The sequence below is a fragment of the Megalopta genalis genome, chromosome 13, assembly GCF_051020955.1.
Source record: "Megalopta genalis isolate 19385.01 chromosome 13, iyMegGena1_principal, whole genome shotgun sequence".
NCBI classification, from domain to species: Eukaryota; Metazoa; Arthropoda; class Insecta; order Hymenoptera; family Halictidae; genus Megalopta; species Megalopta genalis.
This window is the reverse complement of record NC_135025.1, coordinates 4,547,402-4,574,919: the sequence shown is the minus strand read 5'-3', so window position 1 is coordinate 4,574,919 and position 27,518 is coordinate 4,547,402. Positions and strand designations below refer to the sequence as shown.

Below are 27,518 nucleotides of genomic sequence, written 5' to 3'. Positions count from 1 at the left end.
TGTTGAACACTTCGACTTCGAGCCTGCGTTTCGAGTGAAGTAAATTGTTGCAAACTTTGAACGATTTTGACAAGAAAGAAGTCGTTTAGAAGATGTGCTTCAAGTCGATGATGCACTGTCTGAAATCATTTTGACTGTCTGTTAATAATTACTGTCTGAATTTTGTTATATTTTCACACAATATTCCTCTTGGTACGTGTAAAAAATCTCCGAAATCTTGATTAGTTTTTATAGTTATATAAAATATTAGATAAATATATTAGATATATGTAGAGCATTAAAAAAGCAGCAAACGTCAACAGGAGACGCGAAGAAGATTCGCGCGAGAGACAATTGCAAATAAAGTTCCGCGACGACGGCATTTATTAAATTGCTGCAGCCGGTGTATGTGCATCCCAGCAGGAAATGGCACACGATCTTAATCGTCTAATCTACGTCATTTAACTTTTATTAGTGACGAGCGACGATTGTATTTGTCCATTGCGAAATGATCTCGGCTAATCAGTGATTGCATGACTTATTTCGCTGGCTTTTTTCCTCGCGTATCTACGCGGACGCGCCGATGAGGGGATTTCAATCGCGTTACGACGTTTCGGAGGAAATATTGGGTAATAAACATTCAATTTCCAATTGGAAATCGTTGCCTAATCGGGAAGAGCACTCGCCGATTGCGAGTACAGACGATCTGCGAGAATTTACCGTAATTAAATGAACAACCATGATCGACCCCTTCAAATATTTTTCGTATTTCATGCTAAACGTATCGAGATTGTGAACCGAATTGTTACAAGGCTCCGAAGACAATGTTTATCTTGCAAAATCCGAAAGTATTAACAGGCCTCGCTCGAATCTTATTCTGATTCTTAGAAGAAGACATCAGACTTCGCCTAAAGATAGAATATATCCAGTATGTTTTCGCATAAATTTAGTAATCACGTTCGGAGACCGTGCATCGAGAATTTACGTTCCGTTTATTTTTTTTTCTTTTCTTTTTTTTGCTTTCCTTCTGAAAGCTTTGCATTTAGAACTGATGCTTTCAGATATGCGAACAACGTTAAAAATAATGCGCGTCGTGTCTACCGACATTCGGACGAAGCGGAATAAGTTACACGATATCGAATACCGTGTTTTTTTTTGTGTTCCGAAAACTTCGTAAACGTTTATTTATAGAACTGCATAAATCGTCTGCGACAAATAAATCGCGAGCATCGATAAAAACGACGAATCGAATCGCTCGGCGAACGAGCAATAAAACGGCAGATAAAATGGAGTTCCAAATCGCGGATCGACAATTTCAAGGTACAGCTCCGATTAATAATAACAAAGCTTCGAATTAACAAAAAAAAAATTGAATTTTCAAACGCGTTACACTGTTTCGATTTTGCAAGCTGCGCTTACGCTTCTACATAGATCGTGCCGCGACTTCGGCCAACTTTTATATCGAAAAGCACACGCCTGAAAAGACTGTTACCGCATAAATAAATCGATAAATAAGTCGCGTTTCAAGGCAGTGATTCATCGCAGGTTTCACATCCTGCACACTCGACACGCCTTCGCAAGTGCGAAAATAGAGTCCACAACTGTCTAATCCGCGACGGATTAAAATCGAAACACCCCGGCGCGGTCGATACAGCCATCGAGATATGGCAAAGTAATCGAGCTGTAGTATTGCCATTATGTATTCCTTCTTCTCGCGTTATAAGCTAAATACTGAAAAAAAGGACGTGTAAGCTCTTCGACCGAACGCGAATCTTAATGAAGGCTTCGAAAATAATTTACAAACGTGTGAATCGCTTTTGCAGTGCTTCGCATATTTTTTACTGAATTTCTTGCTTTATTTCGGCAACAGTTTAATTGCAGGAAATTTTATCACAGCACGCTGCTTCTCGGTTCTTCGAACACGTTATGTATTTCATCGACACGAATAATATCATTTGCTAATCGATATTAACAATATATTATTATTTTCATTTTCTAAAATACGCGAAATTAATTCTTACAATGTATTCTTAATAAAACAATTAAGATAAATAATCATTAATTCTTAATAAAAAAAGAATAAGAAAATTGTTGGAAACTGCAGCCGCTTGAAGATCGCGAAGATAAGACCAAAAATATTCCTTCCTCGGAGCAAACACTATAAAAATTATTCTTTTGCAAACAGCGTTGAAATATTAATGAGAGAGCCACCGTAAATCTCAATTTAAGTACGAGCAAAAAACATCCGATACAAACAGGCGATTGAATTGCAAAATAACCTCTGACCTCTCCAGAATATTTACGAGAAGAAGAAAAACAATGTCATGGCCGGCTGAATGCAGTTACGTTAATTCGCTGTGCGAAGTCGAGGCACGGTGCAGTCGTTAGCTACTCTGAATTGCATGTTACGAGAAAAGCACACACGTCGCTTGAATCTGTCATTGCTGCGCTGCCGTTGACATAAGCTTCGCGCTCCGGGCGCGTAGGGCCTTGATTGTGTAATTGTTCCGTGCAGAAATAGGCGACGCAACGATTTCTCTATTAAATGTAATCAGAAGCGTCGTCTAGAATTACTTGCCATTGTTCGGGCCATATTCTCCAAGGCTTCGCCGTGTAGCGAGTGCCTTTCCGTCTAGTTCACGTTTCTCGAATTACGGTTTCCCTTATTTGGCGTCCAATGTTCCCTCTTCCGCCAGCATTTACCTCCCTACCGTCTCGTGGTACGATCGATAGCGGTCAACTTCTTATCTAACCACGTTACGTGGCCTAATCAACAATCGATACGTAACACTGTCTGCTAGCTTATACAGGGTGTTGCGTAATTATGTAAACAGCCGGAAACGGGGGGTACCTGAGGTCATTTGGAGCAACTTTTTCCTCGGCGAAAATGCGATCCGTCGCTTCGTTTACGAGCTATTAAGGAAAAACAGTGGCCAATCGGAGAACGAGCGCGGCCGATGCTCCGTCCTGCGGCCAATGCCGCGTCGTGCCGGCCGTGTGACGCTGCGGCAGTGATCGCGAGGGCGGGGCATCGGCCGTACGCGATCTCTCGTTGATCACTGTTTTTCGTTAATAACTCGTAAACGAAGTCTCGGAGAAAATTCATGTAAAGGAGAAAGTTGCTCGAAATGACCTCAGGAATCGTCCCTCTCCACGTATTGTTTAAAATAATGAAGATGTATGGTACAGATAGCGGGAGGCTAGATTATATCCTATGAAAATTAGTTCAGTCAAAGTGACACAAGTCTAACATTGTTCAATTATCGAAACAGGTTATCACGTTTTACGTTTTCAGAAAGAGAAGTACTAAATTAGGAGGAGTACCAAAATAAAAGCACAAATAAGAGTATAAAAACAGCTGTTCAAACAGAACCGCGTTGCAATTTTCGTCGATCGTGAAATAAAAAAGAGCTGACTTAGTAGACCGAGATGACGGATTAACTATAAAACAGTCTCGCTTGTGTAATCGCATGTAAATAACAGGGCAATTAAAACAGAGACGAATCTTGAATTATGTATCGCGCCATTTGCACACGATGCGCACTTTGCGATGCGGTTGATGCTTTGCATATTACCGGCGCCACGAAGACAAGTAATGTCGTGATCCTTAAACTTTTCAGCTCATTAATTCCGGAAAACGCGTATCCCTGCGACGCGTATCACGTGCACCGACCGCGCAAACAATTTGCGCTGTGCAACGTACTGCATAGATGTTATTCGGGACATGTTATTCAGTCCCACGTAGAGTGAACGTAATAAAAAGTCGAGGGACGACGAGTTGCAGAAAATACGAAGACGAGGCAAAAAAAGAAAATGAGTGTACGAAGGAAAAACATAAAAATGTGTATCGCCTCTCTCTCTCGAGCCCTCTCTCTCTCGAGATATCTCTCTCTCTCTCTCTCTCTCTCTGGAGCCCTCTCTCTCTCTCTCTCGAGATATCTCTCTCTCTAGTCCTCTCTCTCTCTAGTCCTCTCTCTCTCTCTAGTCCTCTCTCTCTCTAGTCCTCTCTCTCTCTCTCTAGTCCTCTCTCTCTCGAGATATCTCTCTCTCTCTCTCGAGTCCTCTCTCTCTCTCTCTCTCTCTCAAGATATCTCTATCTCTCGAGTCCTCTCTTTCTCTCTCTCTTCAACATTCTGGACTTTAATTCGAAGAACTGTATTTCAGTTGCGTTTATTTCAATTACGTTCTACATAATTCAATTATATACATGCATCTCGATCGCATCGTACCCGAATTACGCGCGCGATCGAGACAGTTAGCAATTGAATTAACCGAAAAGTTTGAATCATGTAATTGAATTACAAACGTAGTCAAATCACCGCATAATCGAAACACAACGTTATTAAATTGCGCAATCGAATTACGATTGAATCGAAGGGAGTCTCGTATGTCTCGCATATACGACGAGTAGAATCGGCAGCCCATGATCAGACGCGTCACCGAATCTCCAAAACTCGTGAGCGATCTCCCGATTTATTTTCAGTACGTAGAATCATCGGCCGTTTCTACCATGATCTTGGAAACACCTTGTAATCGTCGTCTTTAAGATCCGCATCGATTGAAATATCATACTTTCGCTTGCTACCGGCGTTCGCTCTGCAAACGTGAACAATACGACACCACCGGGTGCTGCCACCCGGTACTTGCCTATCGGAGAATCATCATTTTCCCCTTATCAAAATTATCAACTGCATCGCGGTGTATCCTCTTCTACGTCTATATTGACCAGGCTTCTTTGTTTTTAGTTATTTCTCTAAGCAATTCTTATTTCTCGCGTATCTCTACCCGCATTCCTAGACTCCGATACAGGAAGAATCTTTCGTCTCGACTCGAGAGAAACGAAATACAGTAATGTCTCTCTAATTGACGCTCAGATTGTCCATAAAAATGAACAATTTGGGAAGAGGAGATATGATTATCCGAGCCTTGCGGATTAAAACGAGCTGCAAGGCTCATATAATCGTATCTCCTCTTCTCAAATTGTCCATTTTATTATTACTGTAACATTTTGTTCCGGCGAGCAAGATTTTTTCATTTATCGGCGACAGCTTATTATCGAGCAGCACACGCTTCGGCGTGTACGCGTCGACGTGAACGCGAAACGTGAACGTGCGAACGCGAAAACAACGCTTCCGTCGGCAGTTATTCTCAATTACAAATTCTTCGAACAACGTATTCAAATTTAGACAACAAATTCGACAACGTATTCGAATTTAGCGAGCTCGGTTCCCGAAAAATCGCACGCAGAGTTACGAATCGTGACCAACTCGCGACGGAAGACCGAAATATGCTTCGACGCGAGCCGCACGCTTTCGTCTCGTAAATCAGCGAAGCGGACATTACCGGACACGTGATCCATAGGCTTCTCCAGTCCGTGCATCGTGTAAGCCCAGCGATTGTTGTCGACCGGAGCTACAAGGAACATTCTCCACTGGGCAGAGACGGGAACGACCAACGTTTGCAGACGAAACTGCGTCTATCGGGCACGTCCGAGCAGATTCCGACCGACCCTCTAGAAGAACCCTTCGTTTCGAAGCCCTCTTTTATCGAGCTCGGTGAGCAGAAAACTCGCCGAAAAATCTCCTCGGTGTGCGCGGGATATTCTTGCCGAAACAATACTTGTTTGAACGCACGCGCGCGCACAAGAGAGAAGATGTTTACGGAAACGACGTTCGCAGCGGCGCTTCGAAAACTGCTTCGAACGAGAGCGTGTTCGACGAGTCGGCTGAGACGATTTACCGAGACTGAACGCGACGGTGCCGTGCCACGGACACGGACGCCGACACGAACACAAAAACGGACACCGACACAAAAAAAGCGGACACGGATACGCTCACGGACACGGACCGTAGAACTCTCTCCCTGGCTTGTCTCTCTTCATCTGTCGCTTTCTCTCTCTCGCGCCGACAATCTGGATAAGGCTGTCGTGGTCGGACAGCCTTGTCGTCTCCCTTGCTCTGTCTCTCTGTCGTTGTTTTCCCACGGCAGCGCCCTCTCCTGCTTTATACTCCGATTTCTCTATCTCCCTCTTTCGAGCTTTCTGTCCTCCTCGAACGCTTTGTGCACGGACTCGCAATACACGCACACCCCGATTCCTTTTCCCACCCTAAATTTAGACCCTCCGAATATATTTGTGCCGGTTGTTTGCACCACGCTGCTCTTCGGAATTGATAGATCCTTTCCTATTTCACGGATGCGCGCTATGCCGTGCACGATGCATAGCAGAAGCAACGTAACTTCGACTCTGTTCTGCTTCGGAATCGTGCGAACGAATTTTTGAGCGAACCTTCGTTCACTTTCTCGTTCCGTGAACTGGAATTGCTTGTATTCGTTCGAATTCCGATTTTTCGGGGGATCGACGATCTCTTGGAAGATCGCGTTTTTGTTTTTTAAATCGTGATTTTGAAACGGAATTCGGAGCAGGGCGTGTTTGTGTACGACGGAGGAGAGTGTGCGGATATTAGTCACGTTTCCGACGAGAGAGAAAGAGAATAAATGAAGCGAAAACACAGAAGAGTCGATGACTAATCATTGTTCCTCAGACACAGGGTCTGGCGGGTCAAACTTTTTTTTCCGACGATTCTTTTCCGTCAGACTTTCATGCTGGAAAATCACCGGATTTCGTAACGCGAGATGTTACGTTGCCCGTGCTGCTACGTGCTGGGATTCCGGAATGCAATTCTCCGTGCACTGATAATATTTATTGCCTTAGAAAACAGAAGGGTGGTGGGGTGGGGGACGCGTAAATTAACACACGCCGACGCGATGCTTCCGTTTTATTCGTCTTACGGAAAGCCGAGGAGATAGAAACGGCTGAAACGAGATTCCCGGTTTCTTTTTTCTCGCAGCCGTTGTTGTCTGTCTGCCTTTCTTTTTCATCGTGCGCTTTTCACGATCGGTTCTCGAGTATTCGTGTACGCCGTTTCGCTTTACGCGGAATGTGCATTCTTACGAAAAACGATCGGTGTTTCATCAGAAGCTTCATCTTCGTTGCTTCCGTAAGCGATTCAGTGATTACCATTTTCTTTAGACGGGAACGAACGGCTGCTCCTCGGAGCATCTCCGTGTCTTCGTCATCGTTTAATCCGCCAACTTTCATTCATTCGAACGCTCGTCTCTTTTCAGCCTTGGGACCTGTTGTTGCATTTCAAATGTTCTATCTCTTTCAATCTCTCCATGCTCGGCCGAACCACCGACGGTCACAGTAACTGTCCCCCCCACTCCGCTCCGTCCAGAGCCACATGGCACCGGGCGACAGGAGTGGGGTGGACAAGTATTCTAACCATCGGGGTATACAAGGTGTTTCCGAAATTGCGGTGGAGACGAGGAGATGGAAACGAGAATGATTTTTCACGAGAAAAGAAGTGTAAGAGAACACGGTCGGCTTTGGATATCGCGTGGATTTATGACAAAAATTAGGTAATCATGACGAATCAGTAAGAATAAAAATATTTGAAGAATTTGTAAGTATGTACATACTGTTTCTATTATAGTTTTAACCCGCTCAGATTATTAAGAGAAGAAATAAATATCGACGTAGCAAGATTATTCGTTATATATACTTTTTACACACTTATTTGTACGCACTTTTAACTTTCAAAATCGATTATAATTGTTAATAGACCAAATTGCAAAACCGCTTTGCGAATTTCCACTCCGATCTTAATCTATTCAATTTAATCGTCGAAGACAGATAGTGTTTCAATCTTTCCGCAAGAAAGAAAAATATAAACAATTTGAAGAAACGTGAATTTGCTTGGAACCGATACGTTGCAACTAAATAAAACAGTTTCGAAAATCTACCGAACGAAACTCGAGCAATGCGACCGGTACACTTCCCAGAAGCGTATAATTTAGCATTGACAAATTTTCTCTCGAGTTTCGGGCCTCGTTTTTTCTCCTTTCTGCTCGACCCGTCCCGCGATTCTGCAAACACCCGGTACATTTCTGTGTCGCTTACACAGTGCACACAAAGTGTGCTTCGCCTCCTGGCATCCTCTTTTTCACCGCGAATATGCTCCTTCTCTTTCAAGGAACCTATTTCGCTTTTTTTTCTCCACCATTCCCGTTTTTCTTTCCTTCTCATTTCCATTCTGTCTCGCGCGATATCTTCGTCTCGCTCGCTTGCTCGCTCGCTCGCTCGCTAGCGCCGGCAATTCTTTGGATTTTGCGCGTTGCTCGCACGCTCACGGGGCCCCACTATCAGGGTAGGGTCACCTTATTCGGCCGAGGAAAAAACGACGCTCTATCACTCGGTGAGCACGTGCTCGTCCGTACCCCTGGCCCCACTCTCCCCCCCTCTCGTCGCTACACGTTAGCTCGCCGTGAGCGTTCCAAGTTAACACCGGCCGATTCTCCGTCGCATGATTTTCCGTTTGCCTGTTACTATTCAGTATTTTTCAATCATTTTACCACGGTGTCATGAATTTCAAATTTTCAGCGTACAGTGCTCGACGAAATTATTCGACACAGCTCAATATTTGAATCGAATTAGTCGTTTATTTTTTCGAGATAAATCGAGCTTGTTACGTTCTAGCAGATTGTAAACAAAAGATTGTTACGTGAATAAGAATCCAGAACGATTTTGAATCGCAATGTTGTATTAAGATGAAGTAAATAGTTTTATAGTAATTAGAATAGTGATTAGAATAGTTGTAATATATTTCGTTGTGCAATATTTTCATAAATAATTCTGTACTGCCCGAAAGATTTCAGATTTTCGTTCTGCATTGTAAATAAATATCCAGTATACTTTTGTATCATAACATTGTATTAAAATAAAGTGATTTCATAGTAAGAAATAATTGAGGAATAACTTTGTCTCGCAACAATTGTCTCGCAACAATTTGGTCTACTAGTCCATTTAAATTTTCTTTATTAAGCTGCAATATGTGTTTTCCAGTAATTTTTGTCTGTTTAAAAAACATTTTAAATTTTCTTTCTACATTGATATTTCCTTATTCTTTTCTAGAAATTGTTGAAAACGTTCCATGCACTATGTCGCACTTTTAAAAGATACAACAACGAAAAATCGTGAGCGTTTCACAGTATTTGTACGAAAATATTGGGTGAACTTTCGCCCTAAAGATTTCCGATAAACAATCAAATGGCAATGTTGCATAAACAGTTCCCTTTATAAAAATAAAACTCGACCCTTGTTGTATATATGAATATACTAATTCTTTATCTCTTAAGAACAATTTTAATAACGAAAATTATTCTGTTGTTTTAACCATTTCGGAGCCCATTCTAAAAATGGACGCAAGACCAGTGGCGCTCCTTCGTTTGTGTCCCAGTGTCGTGGGAACAAAGAATATTGCAGATTCCCTTATCCCTTGTTGTATATATGAATATACTAATTCTTTATCTCTTAAGAACAATTTTAATAACGAAAATTATTCTGTTGTTTCAACCATTTCGGAGCCCATTCTAAAAATGGACGCAAGACCAGTGGCGCTCCTTCGTTTGTGTTCCAGTGTCGTGGGAACAAAGAATATTGCAGATTCCCTTATCCCTTGTTGTTTATGTGAACATACTAATTCTTTTGCGTTTAAGAGCAATTTTAATAACGAATATTATTCTGTTTTTTTTTAACCATTTCGGAGCCCATTCTAAAAATGGACGCAAGACCAGTGACGCTCCTTCGTTTGTGTCCCAGTGTCGTGGGAGCAAAGAATATTCTAGATTCCCTTATCCCTTGTTAAACACGTGCGTCGAGACCCCTGGCATTTCTCTCGGTATATATACTATAGTATAACCCTCGGTATACATATTACTTAGTATAACTTGTAGCACCCTCCTACATAGTGTGTTCCAGTACTTTTCCACTGCTTTCACTTTGACATTTCAGTCCCTGTGCGCAGTATATTCTTTCACACAGTACGGCGATACAATACAGAAATCACATGGATGCGCATACTCTGAGTTAAATCGATCTCTCGACAGAGTACAATTCAGTGGAATAAATTATTTCATACTTCGTGCATCGTTATTGATCGTGGTATTTTGCGATAAAGATTTGTACAATTTTATTTGCTCACCGATGTTAGATACCCGTGGCTGAAATCTATTTTCGCCTACGAGCGAACGGACACGTTGTTCGATATCGATTGTTCATTAATTGGTTTATAAAACGATGGTGCTTAAACATTATATGAATGATACGTGTATAATTGTATTGCGAATTTCCATGCGAAATATGCTTTTGAAAATATGTTCAGCCAAATTGTTGTCGAATTAAAATTGATTTCATCCCTTATCGGAATAATAATTTGTCGAATAATCTATTGAATATTGAGGATCCCTTCGAATATAGACAATCTCCGTGAATTTCGTTACACAATTGAATCACTTCAAGGACCATAAAATATTGCTGTTCATTCAATTGAATACTATTTGTGCAACGAATTAAGAGTTCAGATAATGTCACTAGCACAAAGTGCACGTAACAAGAGCGGAGAAACAAGCAAAGGGCTGCTGGGTCAATTGAGTTTCATTCAGCGACCAGAATTAACGCAATCGATTAAATAAATGCCTAGCGTAAAGACTGTATCAACCTTCGTGATACTGAAATAATAACAATACCGAGATGCTGATTGTAGCGTAATAAGCAATCTTAATCACATTGAATGCATTTTTAACATCTGCAATATTAATTCATACGATGCATAACTCAAAATTGTTCAATAGTGCTATGTTTTAAAGATAAATTACGAACACACAATACAAAAGTTTCAGGAATTCTATGGAATTCAATATATATTGTTTTAATTATATATTATTATATTATGTATGCTGTATATTATTATTATTATTATTATATATATATATATATATATATATATATATAAATATATATAAATATAAATTTAATTTATATATTTATATATAAAAGAAATTCTTCATCGAAATGACAGTCACAAGTAGCAAATAAATAAGAAAAATAGGGAATTGTAAAAGATACGATACAAAATTGAAGTTTGTAAATATTCGGAATCCGTTGAAGAAAATAGTAAAAAGCGAGATAAGAATTTGCTGTTTGCTACTTAATGTCAGTGTGCAAAATTCATTTGAGAATATCTTAACGGACCTGGAGAGAAACAATCCTTGACTGACCATTACGCAATGTCGTTGTAAATATTTACGTTCTCCTTGTGTTTGCAAAGTTATTACGGTAATTTTCATATCACAATTTACGCACCGGCTATTTTGCTAATCTGTTAGAATGTTCTCAAGGTGGCTCGGATGGGAATTGGTTCGTAACAACATTTGAAAATAAAACCACGAAAATTAACGTATCTATAAATACTTCATACGAATCGTTACTATAAGCGAGTTTGTTCACGTCATTGAGATGGTGATTCGTTTAATTGGAAATTAATTAATTTTCGCAATTAATCGAATACGATGTAATGTTTCTAAATGGAGAATTCGTAACAACATATGTTGCTAATTTAGAAAACGAAGGACGATTGTTAATTAATATCTGAGGACATCATTTGCAACATGTTTACTATTATTAGTAATAATTTTGTCAAAATATCTCCGGCTGTAATAATATTTCATCGTAGCCAAGCTATGGTAAAATGAGCTGTTTTATGAAAGTCTCTTTCCTGTGAAAGCAAACCCAACATAGAAAGCTGCTATATTTTCTATTCATTTTCTTCGCTCTAATGTTCTACGATATTATTCCAGAAAATAATAATTACAGTTCGTCACGAATTTTTCGTAAAGTTGCACGGATTGTTTTGTTCGAATAATTTAAATTAAAAAGAAACAATTCACGGATGCTACAATTGACTCGATTGCATGTGCAAAACCTGCTTTGAATTGACCTCCGCAGAATGTTTGACCTTCTCCTCGATTCAAGATCGTGACACCGTTGCGGTATCGATTCAGAAATTGGAGCAGTGATAGCAATGCCTCTGAACACAGCAATAACAAATAGTATGATTTTCAATAATGAAATACTTTACGATACCAATTAATCTAAATACAAATTTCTATATTACTGTCAACTTAATAGCGATTATATAATAATTACAAGCAATTAATTAGATTAGATATCGTGTACATTTAATACCGATAATAACAACATCAAATAATTATAACTAATTTGTATTATTCTCGAGATCGATCGATTGTAACTGATTTATATTATCGTTGAGATCAACTGATTCGATCAGCTCAATCAATTATAGCTCATGTGCTACGTTGATAATGTATTATTAATAATATACTATTAAATAATAATGTACTATCTTATAATAATGTAATATTGGCTGGCAAAATAAATCTGCGTTTTTCATTTTTCTCTTTTTCTCATCAGTCTGGATTAAAATTTGCTCGATTATTATTTGCCGTGTCATTGCTTCAACATCCACGATACATTTCGGTAAATCGTATATTTTATCGTCACCGACATTATCTTTGACCTGAACTTTTAAGATGCGTATTTCATTCCGGACACGTTGAAATTCAACCGTCGAAAGACGCGTAACGTTTCGAATGTGTAAACGCAGGTGCGTTCGCACGTGTCTTCTCCTAGATGTCCCTGTTTTTTGAGTTGACAAGCTGATGAATCGCGTATCGTTCCTCGACACCTAAAGACTACGACGTTGCTCAATACAGATCAGTTGTTTTAATTAAAGCGTTACCTCACAGCATTTTATCGAACTTAATTTTATTTGATCTCTACTCTACTCGAATATGCCAGTTGCAACCAAAGTTAACCCCTTGGCGCGCATGCTCTTCGCAATCGCGTGTAAATAAGTTTAAAAAAATTTATTTATCGTGCGTTATATAAGATGTCAAGTGATCCCCAATTTCCCTTGTAAACAATTGTCGATTGTCAATAATTGCGAAAACGAGGTGCAAGACTTCCAAATTGTCCATTTTTGTGCACAATCTGAGCGTCGATTAGGGAGAATTTACTGTCCTTTCCAATCTGTTTTCAATTGCTAATTTTGATCAGTTTCTTTGTTAATCGTGTAACAGAAACAGGAAGTTGCAACAGAACATTCTTAAACCTCGAATGAACATCCAACGAGGCCCTGTGACTCCAATCAACGCCAACGACCTGAATCGTTGTCGAGTGTACGTACTTCCTCGAGAACAGCGTCTACGCCAATGAGTGAAAACTGTCTCTTACCTAAGTACGACTTTTTGAAGCGTTCCTTTCGCAGGTGCTCATCGAGAAAGTGAAATATGTTCACGCCCATATTTTTCTTCGACGGATCGCCTTTTCTCTCGTCGGTGAGGCTACGCCAATGGGGGCCAGACCTTCCGGAAAAGCGGCGGACGAAAAGGGATGACGCCAATCGATGACGCTTTTTTCCCCGTCACGTTTCAAGGATCTTCACGAATCGTGTCTCCTCGCCGTGATTGCTAATTGATCGACCGACGATTCGAGGGAATCGATGGGCGAAACAATTGTCGGAACGTCGTTGTTGTTGTTAAAAACGTGTAACGATCACTCGCGAAACGTTCGCTTCCTGCACCATCGATCACACGAATATCAAACTCTTCTGGCGAAACCCTCTTCTTCCTCCCTCCGGGATAGTTCCGGTGGAGCGCATGCGCGCATCCCCGTGTATACCATCAAGGGAACCAATACAATGTCACCAATTTTAATCTTTCTTGGTCGCGCAAGCATTGGTCGATAAGCTTTGCAGTCATTTCTCCCTAATTCGCGCCCAGATTGCGCACGAAAACGGACAATTCGGGGAGAGCGGCTACGATTGTTCGAGCCTTGCGGCTTCTTTGTTTATAGCTGTTGATAATCGGTAAATATAGAAATAATAAGATATATAATGTTATAATAATATAATATAATATAATATAATATATATATAATAATATAGCAATAATATATATTATATAATATATATAATAATATAACACTAAAAACTTAATTTTCGAAACAGAATAAAACTGTTAGCTTTGCGAATTTTTTCTGATGAAACCGCGCGACCCACGGGAATCTTCCTTACGCAGAATTGTTCCGTAGACTTTTCTCATTGTAATGGTATATTTTTGTATGCTTTTGTACAGTTTTAAGGTGCTGAAATAATATCAGAAGAGGCACGATGATTTCGATGGGGCAATGTCGGGCATTTTGTAATTCATTTTGAAAACTGAGGCTCCCGTACGAAAAATAGTTACGTAGACATCACCCTCTTTCGGAAATTGTTTCGAACAGTTGATACGTGGATTTCGTTTTCAGCCAACGAAATGAAATACATATGTACTTCCATAAGAAACGCGACAACGTCGGCGAGCCTCAACGACGATGATTAGACTTCGAATTTATCGCACTGTTATTACAGGTTGTTCGAGTATTCACTGTTACGATTTCGAGTCGCCTCTAGACTCCTAACGAACACATTTTTTTTCTTAAATGAAATTTTTATTTTATTTTTATCAAATACACCGCGCTTTGTCGCGCGGTGTAGTTAAATTTTGTAGTTGAACGTTTAATTTTTCGAACGGAGTGAGAAAATTGAGAAAATTGCTACCGCGATCACGTACGTCGGGAGAGAATTGTTTAAACAAGCTTGAACGTCCAAAATGTTATTGAAATGATTATGTACAGGGTTGCGTCCGAGAGACCATAATTTTTACGGTTAAAGGAGAACAAACATTTAAAGCGAAAATTTGGCTTTTATAAAATAATCGATGTGCATAATTGACAAGATTCACTCGAACATTTTACCGAAACGACGAACTCCTGATATCTATACGGATGTGATTTTGACAAATTTATTTAAACCGACTAAAATATTTATATATGTATATATAAATATATAACACAGTTTCAAGGATCGTACGCGACGGATCGAAGGTTACATAAATAGGTTCGTAATGACCAGCTTAAAATAGATCCTAATTATTGAGAATGATACAACAATAAATCAGCGACTAAACGTTTTAAATTTATTCCTCAATCTGTGAATCTTAAACGCTAACGATTTTGGGAGTTTTTACCGCGTAACTTTAAACATTAAATATGTTGCAAAATGGACTGCAAAATTTGTTTATTTTTGTGAAACATAAGTGTGTCAAACGCAGTAAAGTATGCGATCAAATTCGATATAATAAGAGATAATATAGCTAATAATAATATAGGTAATAATAATATATATAAATAATATATAGATAATATAATATATATATAATGAATTTGAATAAAAATACACAGTCAAGGGGTGACAAAAATAAACACTGTTATTGTATGAGTGCCTAATCTTTCTATACAGTTACGGAAGGCAATAAAAGTCGGATAGTATAACACGGAATGGCAACGTTAGGTCTGTCTAGTAGTGTGGAAACGGACGAGGCGAGTCGAAGGAAGATACTACGCGGCTTATTCATCACGCACGAATCACGTGCTCGCTCGACCGGCCGGTATTTTACCGTTTCTTACGCGTTTCATCGAAAAAGATTGCACTTTTGTCTCGTTTAAAACTAGGTTTACGGATCGCTGAAACCAACTACATATATTGTTCTGCCTCGTAAAAATAAGTAGAACGTATTTGTTCGGTTTTTTAACACAATTCTTATTATATTTATAATATATTATTATCATATTATATTATACGCAAAAAGATAATGCACTGAATCATTTTAGTAGAATTATACTATAATTTTTTGATATCGTATAGCACTAAAACCACTGCCATTATGTATTTTGCAACTATTAAAATTATAAGTTTTTATAGAAAGAAAGCAGAACAAATATGCGCACAATTTTCAGTATTTCGTTGTAAAAATACTATTAGAGAAATCTAAGTGTCGTGTTTAATAAATTGGATTATGTCGTCTGCAGTGATTTTATGAAGGTTTTTAAATGGAAAAAATATAAAAGAAAATAATGATTTAAAATGATTGAAAATTTGTTGCATATTTACAAGGGAAAACGAAGGATCTGAAATCGTTGAGTAACAAGGGTTGAAACCTCAGAAAGATGACTATAAATCTTCGCTATTATAGTATCATTAGATCGAACAAAATTTCTCCATCAATTTCTATAATAATTCTTGATTTTTCAAACTTAATAAAAATATTACACTTCAAGTTGCAAAAATTGGAAAATCGAATTAAAAATAAAAATGATTTGTCTCGATTGCAAACGTGTTGCATAATTACGCCATCTGTTGCAGACAGCATGATACCATTGAGAGCGTTACTCGTTCGGTAACAATGGATGTTGCATTTTTGACGGTAATATTTTGTTTGAACTATATTTCACGAATTTAAACAATTAAATTAAAAATTATAATGTGCGAAAAGTATTTAAATTCTAAAATCCTTTTCTACTGCATAAACTGTAAACTATTCATTTAACGTGTATGAGAAAAATTAATTGCAATTTTTGCCAGTCGAATTCGAAACAAATAAATATCGATAAATAATAAATCGAGGCGTGTCCATGGTAATCAACGAGTGTTGATGCAACGCAAAGCAAACGTTTTCTGTTTTCTTTTTTAACATATTGCCGAAAGATTTAGTTAATTCATCAAACTGATAAAAATAAAATGAACTAACAAATAAAACTAGCAAAGTTCATTTTACTATCTACTGGTTTATTGTTTACCTTTTGACTCGTCTAGATAATAATAATTAAAGATATGATACCTAAACTATAAATTAGAATACGATAAATATCGTTAATTTTTACAAGCTCCTAACAAGAACAAGATAATTATAAATTCAATTATAATTTTCCCGAAAACGTTGAAGATGAAAGCAACGAAAGAGAACAAGCAGAAACGTCGCGCGACTCGCGTATATTTGCAAATCTTTCAATTTTTCTGATAATTAGCGACGACATTGCGATCGATAAAACTGCTGTTTCGTTAATTTACAACAAACCGTGTTTCACGCACGCGGAATCGCGCAGCCGATAAACGTTCCATTCATAAAAATGTCACGCTACGATATCCACGTTGGCAACGTTGACGGCTCTGCTTCGGGGGTGCTTTTTAAACATAACTATTCAAACTGGGTCACCTTAACGCTAGCACGGAACCTATAGCTGTACTCTCATTGTCATCGTCTCATCACGTTCTGATCATTTGCATCGTTAACCCCTTCGACGAGTCCGACTCGTCGCGAAAATTTCTAACAACAACTTCACGAGCACAAACATTATTCTACCCTTTAAAATAGGAACAATTTTCCTTCCTTATTGTATATAAAAATATCCAATCGCAGTAACTGCGAAGAAAATGGTGCGTCAAGGGCAAGTTAACCCTTTGCACTCGATGCCAAATAAACGCAAAATTTAAAATTAGAACTTTCCGTCTCGTGCAACAGTCACGCTTTCAACGGTTCCTCAAATAGAAACAAATTTGTTTAATAACACTATCTCGAAACGCGACACAACGATGTTTAACGTCGCCTCGGAGTCGCGACACGAATGCAAAAGGGTTAATACGTACTCAAAATCGAAGGAACGAAACTTCTACGAGATCTTCGGAAGCTTCCACGCCAAAGCCCCAAGAATGTAAATCGCTTTCCAAGTGGATCACGTTATGCAATACACGATTTCCACACCGCGATCGACCGAAACAGCCACCGAGTTCCTCTCGATTCGATTCTCTCCTTATCGAACAATTGATTCGAATTAAATCGAGGCTGCTAAACGAGCGCTCTTTCTCTTCCAGCACGAGAACAGGTGCGCGGCGACGAACTGACACGTAAACATACGTGACCTGTTCGCGAATCGTTCGCGAGGGGATAGTTACGGCATTCCCGAACAAAGAGAAGAGTTTCGCTCGAGGCGAAACAATGAAGCAGCAGCAGCAGCGTCGCCGAAAACGACCGACGAGAAGACGAATCGCGCGCAAAAAAAGCTCCGGAACTCGGGAGTTTCGTCGTCGCAAGCCACTTTTAGCAGGTTTTGTACGATCCTCGAGATTGCACAGGGACAGAATCGATAATAGTACCCGGGGAAAAACGCGATCATTCTGGGAATAAGATAGAGGCGCACAAGATAGAGGCTACTCACGATTACGTTTTCGCTGCGTTGAAGAAGATAGTTCGCGGCTTGCATGCGTTGAACTGGTCACCGATTTAAGACACCTTGGCCAGTTTATATTCGACCACAGCTCGTATTCGTGCCACTTCGTCTGCGCCTCTGGCTGATCCCCGCTTTTCAGCTGCAACTATATACGAAGCCCGGAGGTCTATCGGTTAGCAAGCGATTCTAGATAGCGAGACCCTGCCTGACACTCTTACCGATGACTCGATCATGCGCTCGTCTTTCTGTGCGATCGACGGAGGTCGTTCCGGGTCGATCCTCGCCGCGGATAACGAGCTGATCTCGCCGAGGAATACGTCGTTCCCCCATTTCCCCGGCCGTCGCTCGCTTCTCATCGCCTTTGTGTTCCGTTTCGCCGGGGAGCATCACCCCTTTCGCTCGCTGCCCGCGATTTCGCAAGGTGACCGAGTAACGATATCAATTTCTGACGCGAATCCCCGCCGTTTTCTCTCTCGTCCAGACGTTGCTCTCCGATCACACTGAAACTAGAGATTCCTGGGGTCATTCCAAGCAACTTTTTCCTTTACAAGAATTTCCTACGAGGCATCGTTCGCGAATTATCGACGAGAAACCAACTGGCCAATGAGAGCCGGGCTCGGCTGGCGCGAGGCGGTCCAGCCGACGAGCGCGCGAAGTCCAGTTCCCGCTCATTGGCTCGGCCGCCTTGCGCCGCCTCGCGTCAGACGAGTGCTCGTCTCTCATTGGTCAGTGTTTTTCGTTGATAACTCGTTAACGAAGCAGCGGATCGCATTTTCGCTAAGGACAAAGTTACTTCAAATCACCTCAGGAATTAGGGCATCTCCTGGAACATAACCATAGTTTTGGGACACCCTGTATAAACACGTCCGCAATCGCGCGGCGGCATTTTTGCGTTTATTTGAGAACTCAACGAGCCATTAATGTTTTTTACGACATATTTAGCGCGGTTAACGCAGTGCATAATACGAGCGTTATCTGCGTTTTTCTCGCGTTACGCAAAATTTATTTCGCACACTGTTGAATTCCACGCCGTTTAAACATTAATTGTATTATTAAGATAGTGTCGCTTGTTTTCTTTTTGCTGTATGTTATTTCGCGACGTGTAAATTGGACAATCGTTTTAACGACAAATAAAAATTTATTGGAACTCGCGTTGGAACTTTTACTCGTCTCGTATACTTTCCATACGCATTTCCAAATTTTATCAAATTGTTATCAAACTTCGCTCAGGCATCGATTGCGGCGGTATTGTTTATTATACGCTGTGTGTTATTTTTCTGTTACGTAAGGTGGAAAATCATGTTAATAATAAATGACAAATCCCTATTCGTCTTTCGACACGTATTCCTTTATTTGTTATTAAATTTTAAATGCTGCGATACTACTCGCGCATTTCATTTCGCTTCGTTTTCCGAAAAATAAGATTTTCTCTTTTTCGGTGCTGCCTTTGTAAATGAAACTGTTATCTAATCTGTGATTCGTGATAGAAGCCGAATGTCCCCATCTTTTCGGATTATTATCGAAAACCGTAAATAGATGTTTAAAGGTTCTATTGGCTTTAGATAGCTGTTTACTACGATGTGTTTTGACGGAATGTATTCTTAGCTTTTTTCAGAAGATGCGATATCAGATAATACCGAAACAAGAATAGAATCCGTTGCATTTCCGTTTTCCACGTGATCGAATACATCATTTGTGCTGTCATCTCTATTTCAGATATATATGCATGTAGTTTTAGTATTATTATACTATAGTTTTTATTTTACAGTTAACTCTCTCTCTTCTAGATCATCGCAACGTGAAGTGTGAGCAATTAAAATAAATTCTATCTCGTTAGTCTCATTAAAAAAGGCGAAACTTGTTGGGCGCTTTTGGACCTCGGTAGGTTCAGCGTTTAAGAACCATCATTGCTTATCAAAGTGGTGAACAATCTGTGTTTAATGTTTATTTTCCTCTGTGCGGGGATCAGCAGAGACGGAGATCCGCCGTCAGCAACTTTGTAGAATAAGATTACGATTTCTCCAGAAGCAACGTGCCCCGATCGACGTCCAATAAAAACAATTACACTCTTCTACGTTCAATTTCATAGACCGATACAACGAAGAACTGTTTTCTATACGTAATACCTATCGCAATATGTTCATGAGCCCCGCGATAAAGATAATTTATTATATGAATCACTATCCCCAGAGAATGTAGAGGAATTTAATCTGATTCGTATTGGCTGATTGATAGTTCCTGCCAACTTCGCATCATTGCCAATGTTTCATCGTATATTTATTGATCGTTAATACATATTATAATTACATGTGCGAATCGTATACGCTGAATCGTATTTATAATATGTCGTGTGTATGTGTTTGCGTGTGTCTGTATCATCTGCTTGGAATTTGTCATGTGATAGTGTAACACGACGAACAGATTAAGCAGAAATACTGTTGCCACTTGATTACGGGGAGGGGGAGGAGGCGTGTCCTAATCGAGAGGGAATAATAATAATATTATAGAATCTTTTTGCAGGGACGAAAGTTATATTATTATATTATTATATTGTTATATTATTATATTATTATATTGTTATATTGTTATATTATTATACTATTATATTGTTATATTGTTATATTATTATACTATTATATTATTGTATTATTATATTATTATATTATTATATCCCTATATAATTATACATTTCATTATTATTCTTTCTATTATTTATATCAAAACGATCATTAAAAAGTCCAGATATTAAATAAGTGCAATTAGCATTTAAAAGTATAAACAGCGAAGTCCGATATTTCCAAAATTGCTGTCGCACCACTGAAAACTCATATCGACAAACAAAATAGTTTCTCCTTCGTTTATCTCGCTTCTCGGCATAGTTATTGCCGATATGAACGCAAACGACCGATTCTGCTTGCAGCGATTGAGCCATCGTTGCATTTAGTCGATGCACACGCGCAATACGGTTCAATTGCTTGCTAAATCTTTGGGATCGTTTAGCATCGGCGACAAAGACGCGCGGTGCCGTCACGTAAAACGTAAAGCGGACGAGAGCGATGTTGTGCACAACGTGACGCCATTGTGCAATTGACGTTACTCACATGTGCCACGTATATACATAGATTGGAAATCAATCGAATAATAACAACAACAACGATTTATTTCCGGTACAGTTTATGCATCGGAGAGATGCTGCGGCGTGTGCGTGTTTAATCTCCTTGCGTACTATGCGTTGCAAGGTACAGTAATTTCTCCCCAATTCGCGCTCGGATTGCGCACCAAAAATGGACAATTTGGGGAGAGGAGATACGATTGTTCGTAGCCTCGCGACTCGACTTTATTAGTCGTCGGCAATCGGTAACTATAAAATAATTATATCGCAATAATATCGTGTAGAAATAATGGACACGTTCGAACAAAATTTTTATTGTATTCCTGTAATCTGTCTGTAAGTGATCACCGTGTAATGCAGATACATTTAAGAAATACATTTGTTATCTGCGAAAAATATAAGAATGTCCAATCGAACCTTTGCTTTATTTCTGATAAAACTCTCCGTATGAAGAAACTGTTCCCGTTTCAGCTGTTGTAAATGTAATTTCGAGGACGAATTTTTGTGAGAATGTCAACGAAAGATCGTATTAAACCCATTGTATAACAATCCTTATATAATATCATTGATCTTCTAAAACTCGGCATTATATATATAAACATAAATACAATTTAATATAATTTAATAAAATTTAATATAATATAATTTAATATAATTTAATATAACTTACTATAATTTAACATAACTTAATATAGTTTAATATAATAGTGAAATTACATTATCATTGCAACACGATCGAATGCCAAAGAGAACGAAGAAATAGTTTAATTTCGTTTCTTACACAAGTCAGTTCATAAAAATGTGTACACATTTGCATAAAGATCCATTGACTACGAAGAACGACACCACGCTAATTGTTATTCTTGTTTCATTCACTGGTCAGGTGGCTGATAAATTAACCAGAGAACGTTTCCGGCCTCCGTGAAAGTATAAATTATGCACTCGCACGTTACTACGGTCATTTTTATTTTTTCAACTCCCGTTGCAAGCTGTTGCTGCAGTATCGCGACGAGGTCGACAAAGGGAGCATACTTTCTGTCGCGACTTTCCGCGATGTGTTTACTTCGCCGATATCTCGTTGGTTCTGCGGAAATCGCGTCATTTGTTTTCAGAAAGCGAACGATATCGATAATTTTCTGGGGTGTTGTGGACGCGCGAACCGAACATATCGCGCGCGCGCGGCTGCTCTTCCATTTTTATTCGTGCACCACGAAAAGAAAGATCGGTGTTCTATCTTACATATTATGCGCTTGTTGTAAATGCGCTGTCCGATGAAACGAGAGGAAATGAAAAATACGTAATTAACTGTACAGGCGTGCTCTTAATATTATTATTATACACCCTCTGGCAGGGGGTGATCCTACGTGAACAAAATAAGAACAGAATAAATTCTGTTACACCAAAGTAGCAGTATTTACAAGTATAGTTACACCTTATTTTGTTACACCAAAGTGTAACAGGCCCACCGGTATACAAAAGGTTAGTAAAAATAGTGTTAACAACATAATAACAATTATCGTCTGAGAAATATCGTTACAAAAACAAGAATCGACTTCATTGTCAAGGTATCGAATAAATTGTTAAATAAACTGAATAAAACTGTTCATTGTACGTAAACGATTGTTTCCAGAATGAGCCAAAAGGAATGATGACTGCGACGACGACGTCTCTGCGTTTATGTGTTATTTATCATCATATAAAAATTATTTCTTGCAATACACAGACAAATTTTGAATAATTCAATGCAGCCGTTTGTATAACCGCTTCCAGGTATAGAATGTAAAGAACGTTGAATATTGATGATTTTGTAGATAGTATCGATGATAGGAAAATTTCAATTACGAATGATTGTTTATAATTTATGTGGATGCGCAGCATTCTTTGAATACTAAAGTCTCGTTGGCTGTACAGAAATTGACGATATCGGAAGAATGAAGAATGGATTGCTGCTTTATAAAATATAATGGTCCCCCATGGTATTCTCTAAGTTCGATCGCAAGTTAAACTTGAATGATTTGACCTACTTGGCGAGATGCCTGCCAAACGAATCCCTGTGATGCCAAATAGTGCTATGCTACTGTCCCCCTGATTCTATTCGTAGAAATTAGTTGTTTTTCCTGAAATCACTATGCTGGACAGTGGGACAAATTCCAGTCAGTGTTATCACTTCTGTATACATATATATGTAATTATAATATATATAATAATATATATAATAATAATAATATATATAATAATAATAATAATATATATAATAATAATAATAATAATAATAATATATAATATATAAATATATATATATATTTTTATTATTATTTGTATTTATTTGTATTTATTGTCCAAACATTTCCATCTTTTCAAACAAAGGAACCGAGGAAAAACAAACACCGGCGCTATTTACAGAATGTGAGTCACATAATTGAAACAGGTTGAACATGTATTTTTTTGTTGTTGTACATAGAAAAAAATAACAGGACTCGGCACTCTACCACGACTGTCCTTCTGTTCGTGATATCGTGATTTATCTTTCCCGCTGCAGCAACGAGATAAAATGGAGTCGTCGTTGCTTTAATGCTTTGCGTTAGTGTCGCACATATGCTCCAAATACTTATGTGTATAAATAATATACAGTATAATAATATATAATAATATACAGTATATAAAAGTGAATATTTCAAAATATATATTTGACTTAATTAAACATTCAAAAGTATAGCTCGCAACAGCTTTTACGACATTTCTCCAAAGGTCGAGAAAGTTAGGGTAGTTTTCAGAACAGAGGATATATCTTATCGCTGCTTCCAATACAGAGATCCCTGCAGTTATGATATATCGTTATCAAAATTAAGATAATTTTACAATGTAAGAAGAAACGAACACTATAGATTTGATCATTTTTAACAGAACTTTTCCGAAACCGAAGTTCCATGTATGGAAACATGTACCATTTTCTGTGCTCTAATTATTGACGTCATGCAGCTTGAACGATTATTTATAATGTCGATCACGGGAAAATCCTAAACGCTTCTTTAATATCTTGTTTCCGGTTGTTACAATTTCTGTTTGAATAATTCACGTATCGAATCGTGCGACAGAATCAGATTTGCAAGAATATCAATCGATCCTCGCGTAAAATACTCCTCGCGTATTTGAAAAATGTGCCACGAATTTCATTCTATTCGCTTTTCCAATCATTTAAAGCTTCGAAATGCGCTTTCTACAGGACGAGGGTTATCGAATGTAAGTCACCTTGGGGGATTTGCATTCGTAACAAACGCGGTCGCAGACGGGATTATCTATCAAACTATATGCATCTTCTTACCGGTTTTTGCTGTATCTTTTTTTTTTCGTTTTAGAACAGGAAACTCCCATTCGCACGCGGATTGCTGCAAACGGCGTGAATTATTACATCAGTTTAGATAACGTAAGCTTTGTATTTGTTCGATCGTCGGGACAAATTGTATTATTCGGACAGGGGATCCTTAGGGATTTATTTAATAATACGATCGAGATTCTACGATTCGACGTTTTCCGTCTACGATGAATTTGTTTGATTAGAAGTGTGGGACAAGTATTCATATTTCATTTGAATATTAATGAACTTGCCGTTAAGTTGAAATGCAAGTTCTCCCTCTTCCAGCGAGATTCTTGTTTGATTCTCTTAATTAACAACGAGAATATCCGATTTTAGCCGACCCTTTTGAATCCGCGAAGAGAAACGCGAGAAATTGTTCAACATTCTTTAGAATTGCATCTGCCCTATTTTGATGACACAATTTGTACATTAATTAATGTCATCACTGTACCATTATTTTAATAGTAAGTATAATTACGCTTGATCAAATTTAATGCCTATAATTTGAAAGCTTGTTATTCATCGGCACAGATTTTTTGTCGATAATTAAAGGAAGGACAAACTATACCTTTTTTACAATATGAAAAACAAAACGAAATGTTATTTTGATTAATGTACGCGCGCCGTTCGTTTGACAGATCACCGAACTGTCTTCAATTGCAACACTGACTCGGCAAAATTAATTTTACTTGATAATTTATGTTTATATATTTACACGGAAACAAAACAACATAATTTTGCCACAAAGTACTGTGCAACATGGCGCGCATTGACACACCCCTATCGATTTTTCGGAATTCGCACAATTAATCAAAAAAGCTCCAATCAGATGCATTCGAATCTTCGTTTCCAAAACTTGAAAAACATCGATCGATCAATACAATGTAATTAACGCGAGCTTACACGACGGTGGAAGTTACGAACACGACACTTTTATTCGATTCGCCGTGTTTTTGCGAGACATGAATGAACAACCGGTCTAGTCACATAATTATCCGATGCAAATCGCGTCACCCATACAGTCCAACACGCGTGCCTCCGAGCGCTTTTTATTCATAAATTTCTTTGGACGTTGTATGTTGACAATATCTTTTTTTCTTTCGATACCGCCAACTCCGCAGATCCGATCCGAGGAACTTAGCATACTAATCGATTCGAGATTTCAATCGATCCGCAGCGAGATGCTTCCTGTTACTGTTGCTGCGTTATCCAGACGATTTTATTTCGAATGGTAGACCGTTCGGGATATAAATACTGTTACGAAATTGGGTTTTCCACTGTTCTATTTCTCGGTTACGTTGAAGAGAGACGCGAGACAGGAAATTTATTGTAGCCGAATCGTATTTTACAATGATTTCCAACAAAATTATATTTTATTGTACAGCTCGTATATTTTTTTATACAGCACATATTTAGCCAACTTTTTTTTATTATTATGTAGCACATATTTAACCAACTTTTTTATTATTATATAGCACATATTTAGCCAACTTTTTTTATTATTATACAGCACATATTCAGCCAACTTTTTTAAAATTATTATATAGCACATATTTAGCCAACTTTTTTTTATTATTATACAGCACATATTTAGCCAACTTTTCTATATTATTATATAGCTCAATATTTATCTATCTACGTCGAGGGAAAAATTCGGGTGATTTATTTATTTACGATTCGCAATAACAATTTTCCAGCAATTTTTCCAGCGTAAATATTTTTCCTGAAATGCGACCACAGTGGTACGGGCGCGTTCTTTGTTACGTTACGTTCGACGATAAAATATTTTACAACCTTGGCAATTATCAGTACCTCGGCATGTTAAATTAACCCGGCTGTAGACAATATTTCAAATTGATTTCCGTTTGATAGTTTTCCCAAGATTGTTTCCAACTATATTTGGAAATTAATTATATTGTTTGTAACGATATAGAATTAATTGCATCAATGAGTTACATCGTAAAATCTCGACTTTTATGCGCGTATCTGTTATATATTAATATATAGCGAATAATATATTGTACCAACGATCATCCCCTGCGCGTAGATTAGGGTTGGTAACGCAAACCGCGCGATTATTCGCGTTAGCGTAAGTTTTCGAGTCGGTTTACCGTGCTGTGCAATCAAGTATTCCATTCACAGAGCAGATACAAGGTTCGTAACGTATAAAATTGTTACGTTATAATTGAGACAGAGAAAGTTGGCTCGGCAAGATTACTTCCTCAACTGTAAGTCACGTTAAACACCAACTATCGCCTTTACGGCTGCCACTTTTCCCGAACGCATATATCGACGCTTGGCTCCACGTGTATAGCCTTGGCTCGGTCTTGGCTTCTTCCGAAACAATTGTCAAATGTGATGATAATGAATTCATTATACAGTTGATGCAACTGTAAGTCAAATAGCTTGCGTTTGATGACATTAATCTCTCATTAAAATATCATTTCTGAGTTATGATCTAATAAAAATCTATTAATAATATAATCTAATAATAATAATAATATAACAATGTAATAATAATAATATAATATAATAAAAATCTAATGATAATAATATAATCGAATAAAAATCTAATAATAATAATATAATCAAATAAAAATCTAATAATAATAATATAATACAGCAAAAAACTAATTATTCTAAATTATGCATACAGAACAACTTATCTTATTTTATCTAATTTCTCGTTTATACAGCTTTGTCCTCCTCTTACGATTAAAATTTACTATTTATCTTAAAATATTAACACGTCTGTTTACAATATTATTTACAATAAATACAAATTTCGCTGCACCGTTTCTTAACCAAGGTGCCATAATAATTTCTTAGCAGAGAATGCAACGATATACCCAGTGCTGCATAAAGAAGTGTACAGTACAATTTAAAAAAAGATGCAAGTGATCTTTTCAATCTGTACAGTCAACATTTTGCAAACTGTTCCAGCTGTGCTACGATACTCCAAAACTTGCGATCTGACAACGTACAACAAAATATGTATAAGAATTTCTGCACGATTTGTTGTAAAACAATTCCATGCGTCGTTCGCGCAC

General features: G+C 38.2%; 1 protein-coding gene and 3 long non-coding RNA genes across 13 annotated transcripts in view; 3 read left to right on the top strand and 1 right to left on the bottom strand.

Annotated features, from left to right (window-relative positions):
* The window catches only part of LOC117224422 (peroxidase), a 36,715-nt gene extending 18,343 nt beyond the window's left edge, over positions 1-18,372 (bottom strand). For 2 of the 9 annotated variants that reach the window (XM_033477349.2, XM_033477350.2), the window contains exons 1-2: positions 18,220-18,372; positions 17,990-18,146 (exon numbers count right to left, since the gene is read on the bottom strand). In XM_033477349.2, the coding sequence (XP_033333240.2) occupies positions 17,990-18,146; positions 18,220-18,357 (295 nt within the window). In that variant the 5' untranslated portion in view covers positions 18,358-18,372. Of the gene's footprint in view, positions 1-2,557; positions 2,577-5,322; positions 5,731-13,129; positions 13,485-17,989; positions 18,147-18,219 lie in introns of those variants that run through there. The other 7 variants (XM_076526000.1, XM_076526001.1, XM_033477355.2 and 4 more) reach the window with 6 other exon arrangements.
* On the top strand, positions 6,686-7,781 carry LOC117224423 (uncharacterized). Of its 2 annotated transcripts, XR_004491222.2 has the most exons (3): positions 6,691-6,977; positions 7,105-7,398; positions 7,473-7,781. It is a non-coding gene; the product is annotated as an uncharacterized LOC117224423 (long non-coding RNA). The 2 variants fall into 2 exon arrangements; XR_013034696.1 differs by having other exon boundaries at positions 6,686-6,977; positions 7,105-7,781.
* LOC117224424 (uncharacterized) lies at positions 15,302-19,345 on the top strand. The gene is made up of 2 exons (XR_004491223.2): positions 15,302-15,384; positions 17,646-19,345. It is a non-coding gene; the product is annotated as an uncharacterized LOC117224424 (long non-coding RNA).
* Positions 19,346-21,827: 2,482 nt separating this feature from the next.
* LOC143260487 (uncharacterized) lies at positions 21,828-23,340 on the top strand. The gene is made up of 2 exons (XR_013034697.1): positions 21,828-22,592; positions 22,744-23,340. It is a non-coding gene; the product is annotated as an uncharacterized LOC143260487 (long non-coding RNA).
* The last annotated feature ends 4,178 nt before the right edge of the window (positions 23,341-27,518 follow it).